A 6,759-nucleotide genomic window follows, 5' to 3' on the forward strand; every position below is an offset into this window, starting at 1 on the left:
ACATGTGTAGGCACGTCGGCTGCTGAAGCTACCTTCGACACCGAGTCGATGCACTACTCCGACGAATTTCACCAGGCAGAAGACCCGAACGAGGGGTGGATCACGCCCCGCAAGTCCAGGAACCAACGCACCCTGCCGCGCCAGGTAAATGAGCTCCATACGGTGGTGGTGCCAATTCCGCATAGCCTGCAACTCCAAGACATCAAACGGTACGATCTCCTCCCTTTCTTCCTGGCCGCAGCCTCCCTGCCACCTCACGCTAGTGAAGAGGTAAATATCGACGTCCGCCTCCAACAAAGAGTCATACTCCTTAAAACCGCCTTTGAAAGTTCAGCACGTCGCCTCAGCCAAACTAAACGCATTCGTGTCAGGAATCAGCTCCATGAAATCAGCCCCTACCTAGCCGCCCCGATAAATTCCTGCAAAGGGGTCATCCACGGTGTAGAAGCGGGACTCACAACCAATGACCTCATGCACTCTTTTGAAAGCTTTCAAACCACCATTATCACCGCACGCATGATGGGGGACACTGAGTCAGTCCTTATCACGTTCGAAGGAGCCAACGTCCCCCGCACCATCCTCTTTCGCCGGGCAACCTACCGGTGTCACCCACACCGCCCACGTGCCCTGAGATGTGAGAAGTGCCGTATGTACGGCCACCGGACCTTTAATTGCCCAGAGAGCCCAACATTTTGGAGATGCCCCCCATGCGCCGCGCAAATACCTCACCAACAAGCCTCTCACGCTTGCTCCCCTCGGTGCTACCACTGCGGGGGTGAACACTCTTCCTTCGACTCGACTTGCCCGGTCCAGCGCAAAAAAGATCAAGCCAGCATGAAAGCGGCATACGAACATCGTGTGCATCTCCGAAAAACCCTTCCACGTAATATGCAAAAGCCCCCAGCTTACCCCGTGCAGACTGCGAACAAAAAGCAATCGGCGGCTCAACACAAGACGGAGCTGAGTTCCTCAAACTCATACCAACCACCATCCTTAAACAAGTACCATCTAGAGGCACAAGCGCAACTGAAAGCATCACTCCGCAACGCGCAAAAACCGACAAAATCGCAAACCCGTAAGGGAATGTTACCTGCAACGGCCACCTGGGGGCACGCCTCTGCGGGCTTCTCAACGACTCCACGTTCACCGTCATCCCAGACTGAAGACTTACCACAACAACGGTCACTTCTGCACCCTGCCGACCTAACAACGTCTCAACCAAAGTCTGACATAGTCTCCCAAGAACCGAAGACCACACGAGCAAACCTCACAGAACCAGCACCATCACCGCCATCGATAGGTGCTCCTGCTCCATCACTTACTCCCTCTCCCTGCAAGCGTTCACCTGCACTCACTTCGCTTACTCCCCCCGTCTATGATTCTCCTAACTACCAACGACACATGGAGCATGAACTCATAATGTTAAAAGAACGACTAACCCCATGTGAAGAACAAATCGCCCAACTCACAGAACGTATAGCCAACATCGAAACACTAGTGTCCAACATATTAGGCACAGTAAACCCTCTCGTATCCCGCATTGAAGAACTAACAAAGGCGGTAGCATCCCTCGAAAAAGCTGTCGGTATGCTCTCTGCATCACCCATACCCATGGAAGCAACATCCCAATCTCTTAAAAGACCCCTTTCTCCTGAATCCAGTGACATAGCCTCCTCTATACGGAGAAAGCCTGGCGCGTCGCGTGAAAAGACGGCCGCCGTAAATGGGAAAGGAGGGGCGGAGAAACGGGGGCGGAGAGAACCTTGTCCGCTAGCGCCACAAAAGAGCGAGCGGCCAAACGCAGAAACAATCTTTTTTTTTTTTCTCTCTCTTTTCTTGTCGCTATCGTGGAGAGGAGAAACTCAACGTCCACCCTTTCCCGTTTCTCCCTGCGCCCTTTCGAATCGCCGCGCCCGTTTCTCCCGGAGCACGAAAACGACGGTGACGAAAACACAAAAACAAGCGTGGTTCGGGGAGCGGCCGCTCATGACCCAAGCGCTCGCTGTCTAGGTCTGCTCTTTCTGCTCTGCGCTACCATATTGGTCACCGTTCGGCGCGCTCCTCCTCTCCTTTTTCCTGCGGCCGCGCGCTCCATGGCTCCGTCGTCGATGTGCCAGGCTTTCTCCGTATAGAGGAGGCTATGCCAGTGAACACCCCTGTTCCCTTCAAAGGGCACACCCTCCTGCCCCCTCCGCAGTCACGACCTCATAATGGTAGCAAATTCCCAGTTCCAAGTCATCCAGTGGAACTGCCGGAACATCAAAACAAACCGCACTCCCCTTCATCAATGGCTCCTTACCCTAGATTCTCTTCCCCATATTCTACTACTCCAGGAGACACGCTATGCAGTTTACATACCAGGATACCGAGCTTTGCATGGCCATCCAAACGAGGCCCCTTTAGTTTCCACATTCATAAGACGGGATATCCAGTATGAACCACTGATCATCCCTACATCTCTCAGACAAAATGTAGTGGCATGTGCTTACTATCCCTTCCCTAAACACAGACCTATATGCTTCCTCAACCTATATAATCCCCCCACAGAGCACCGCCTATTCAAATCACTTTTCGACTTTGCTGCAGAGTTGACACCTAATTACGAGGTACTCCTGGGCGGTGATTTTAATGCCCCAAATGTCAGCTGGGGTTACCTATCCACACTTCGCCCAGGGCGACTTCTGCAATCGTACATTTCACAGCGCCAGTTCACTGTCTTAAATACTCCCGACATGCCAACCCGACAAGGCACACGCCAGCAACACTGTACCACCCCAGATCTCTCACTATACCACGGCAGAAACTCGAGTGTCTGGGTTCATACTCAAGAGAGACTTCTAAGTGACCACTTCATTCTCTCAATATCACTCAGCATCTCTAGCCGCTCACGGAAAATATCAGTCAAAAATACAAACTGGGATAAATTTCGCAGCATCCTTGTTTCACCCGGGCAGCAATCAGGCTCTTACAAGACCTGGATATGCGCCATCAAACAAGCCCGAACACAAGCCACAAAAATAGAAAACACCACAGCCCCGGCGATACGGCCAGACCCGCATCTAGTGCGCCTCTGGAGACGTCGTAAGCGTATCTTAAGATGCATTAGCCAGCAACCCCACAATCAACAACTCCGAGAACGTTTACAACACCTAGATGCAGACATTACTACACACTGCAGCACTCTCGACATCTCGAACTGGAACAGAGTATGTGATCAGATAAACGGTACCCTCCACCAAAAGACCGCATGGCATCTCCTCCGTTCACTTCTAGGGCCTCAGCCACCTCCCGCTCCCACGCTAGACAAACACTTAGCTTTACAAGGTAGCACAGACCTTATCCAAGCCTTACAGAACCTATACATCCCTCCAGCATTGACATCAAACTACCCCTCCTACTCGGGCCCTGAAAACCCGACTTTAGACAGCCCTTTCACACTAGCAGACTTAGACTTGGCCCTAGCAAAAAACTCACGAAAATCAGCCCCAGGAGAAGATACCATCACGTACTGCCTCCTCCGTAACCTTCCAGAAGCGAATAAAAAACAGCTCCTGACCTACATAAATGAACATTGGTCGGAGGGTACATACCCAAAGGAATGGAAATCTTCTACTATTATCATGATCCCCAAACCTGGAAAACCCCCATCACTTAATAACCTCCGTCCCATTTCCTTAACCTCTTGCGTGGGCAAGACGATGGAGCGGATGGTCCTCGATCGTTTTCAAGAACATCTTGAAGCCACTGCATTCCTGCCACACACCCAAATCGGCTTTCGTTCCCATGTTTCCACTCAAGACCTATTCCTTTTACTCCAGCACACATTCCTCTCCCCATCTTCCTGTCAGGTGCATGCGCTCGTCACAGTAGACGTTCGCAAAGCATTTGACAACATAAGTCATGATCACATACTCGCTTCAGTTCGAGAAACAGAATGCGGACAAAATTTGTATACCTACATCCAAAACTTCCTTAAGGACCGCACTGCATGCTTTCGTATAGGGGGCGAGTTGTCCCAACCACTCTCACTCACACGAGGTACACCTCAAGGGGCTGTCCTCTCCCCTATTCTTTTCAATCTGGGTATGGCCCAGCTAGCTCGCTGCCTGCAGCAGATACCCCACCTTTCCCACATATTTTATGCTGATGACCTCACCCTCTGGTGCACTCACGGATCACCAGGGGAAGTTGAATCTACTCTTCAGAAAGGTCTAGACACCATAACTGCGTTCCTAACCCAAGCAGGGCTGAAACCGGCCCCAGAAAAATCGGAATTACTCCTGCTGTCTCAAACCCAGTATCAGCGCTCTGTAAACCATCTCATTTCTCTCTATTTAGACCATCAGACCATCCCGCGAGTATCTTTATGCAAGGTCCTCGGCATCCATCTCCACGATCGATCAAATCAGGCTAACATCACTCCGGCGATAAACACGTGCCACTCGGTAACACATCTTGTCCGCAGAGTCGTGCAAAGACGTGCGGGCCTCAATGAAAAACAAGCGAGTCAATTGGTTCATGCATTGGCTCTTAGTAAAATTCTTTATTCGGTTCCATATTTCACGCTCACACGACAGCAACTTAATAAACTCAGCTCTGCATTAAGCACTCTGTACAAGGCCTCCCTTAACCTTCCAATCCATACCTCAACGCAAAGACTCTACGAGACCGGCCTATTCCTTCCCCTCTCCTCACTCCTACACCTCCATCGTGACCGACAGCTAGCCCGCCTCTCGGGGTCACATCAAGGGCGCTGGATCCTAGAACAAGCTGGACTCTCACCAATTGATTTTTACTTGCACTTACCCGCTTCGCCTTTGCCCTCTAATCTGCGTTTCGCTCTTCTGCCCCGCCGCATGGCTCCGGGCCTGGACGACGGTCGCAGAGATGCTCAGGCCTTGCATCATAATCCACCATTTCAGACACAGACGGTAGCCTATACCGACGCTTCCATCTTGGACACCGGCACGGCTGCGTACGCAATCTACATACCTAAACATTCCTTACCTATTCTTCACACGTGCGGTCCATACAGCGACCCCCCGTCAATCACCACGTTAGAACTTGTCCCCATTATCCATGCCATCATATCATTCTCCCAATTGCCGCGCACGTCCGCTTACACGGTCTACTCTGATTCTATGGCTGCTATACGCTCCTTGCAACAGAGACAAATTCCTGCCGATCTTCGAGAGGACCTTGAAATGGCCCTACACTCTCTCTCCTCATCCTCGGTCACGGTTCGATGGGTCCCTGGTCATGCAGGGATAGCAGGTAATGAGCTGGTACATCAGCTCGCCCGCGAATTTCACAGCCGGGCACCTGCAATCCCCTGGCTAAGCCCCCCGACCAATGACGAGGCAGCAGAGTACAAAAAAACACTCAAGTTACATTACAAACAGATCCGTATATCTCATGAACTTCTACCTCGACCACATCCACAGCTTAGTGTCGCGCAGACCCACATTCTCCGTAAAATCCAGACAAACACCCTCGTCACACCTGCTCGCCTTTACCTCTTCCGCTATCGATCAGACCCTTCCTGTCCCAACTGCCCAGCTCCCTATGCCAATCAAGAACATTGTCTTCTTCATTGCCCGGTCGCCTACACCACCTCATTTCTTCCTAACCCCCCACCACCCTCCTGGAGTGCATGGTTGGCGTCGCCGCAACTGGAAGATCAGCTCGCCCTGGCACTTCAGGCGGAGGATATATTGGGTACTTAATCTGTGCTCTAATTAAAGTGATTTTCTCTCTCTCTTGTCCTGTCGCACTGTTTTAAGCCAAGATGTTGTGAAACGCATGGGCGCTGTTTCCTTTGGAAATCCGCTTTATCTCTGCGTTGGTCCTTCTGCTGTGCCAATCAAGGTTTTGGACTTTTTTCCGAGTGTTGAATAGCTACTCCCTTAGCCAGTGTTTTTCATTTGTTAGCTCGCCACGACATCTTGAAGGCTGTTAACATCTGTACGTAGGTGTTTTATTTCGTGAAGTGACGCCTTAAATTCACCTAGCAGTTACACAGGCGTCGACACTTAAACAAGGGGATCGTATTTTCGGTTGCACTTCTTGTTTGAAATCTCTTATGGCCTATAAAATTTCAGCTATTTCTTTACTACTGGAGACACTCAATATCACAAGCACACCTTTTGTCGGCAGGAGCAGCACGCAATGTCTGGAAGTGTGACAGGAGTGTTGGAGCGTTTAAGTGGTTCGTAATAAGCCATATCACTGGCACGAGGACATCGAAGACGAGGAGAAAATCGACCAGAGACGTCTTAAAAGGGAGCGCGTGGCAAGGAGCTGGCGGCCGGGGGAGCGCGTGGCCTGGGCGCGAGACGAGGCTCGTGTTTGGAACGGTTGGGAACGACACGTCAGATCGCATCGCTTGCAGCTTGTAGATAATGTAAATAAAAGTTTGCTTGAATGTAACCATCGACGACTGCCAGAGGTTCCTACATTGGTGCCGAAACCCGGGAGGAACGACTGAACGAAGGGAACCTGGTGGTTTACAGCAACTTTTCAACAAGCCAAGCCAGAACGATCGACGATCATGGACGTCCTCAAGAAAAAACGGAAGACGCATCGGATGCAAGTGACACGACTGACTGGTGAGGCCGACGCGTTACTACTCCTAGCTACGCCAAGCGTCAACGACCTCGAGGTTCTAATCGAGCGTATTCATCTGGCCCGCGACCAACTGAAGGACGTGGACGCGGCGATCGAACCTCTGATCACGGGACAAGATGCAGAAGCAGAGTT

General features: G+C 51.3%; 1 protein-coding gene across 1 annotated transcript; it reads left to right on the forward strand.

Moving 5' to 3' along the window:
• The first annotated feature begins 3,469 nt into the window (after positions 1 to 3,469).
• LOC121834515 lies at positions 3,470 to 5,726 on the forward strand. The gene has a single exon (XM_042288209.1). The coding sequence runs from the start codon at positions 3,621 to 3,623 to the stop codon at positions 5,724 to 5,726; it is 2,106 nt and encodes a 701-aa protein (XP_042144143.1). The 5' UTR covers positions 3,470 to 3,620.
• Positions 5,727 to 6,759: the final 1,033 nt, after the last annotated feature.

This window comes from Ixodes scapularis, unplaced genomic scaffold (genome assembly GCF_016920785.2).
Source record: "Ixodes scapularis isolate PalLabHiFi unplaced genomic scaffold, ASM1692078v2 ptg001274l_1___fragment_1__unscaffolded, whole genome shotgun sequence".
In the NCBI taxonomy this organism is placed as follows: domain Eukaryota; kingdom Metazoa; phylum Arthropoda; class Arachnida; order Ixodida; family Ixodidae; genus Ixodes; species Ixodes scapularis.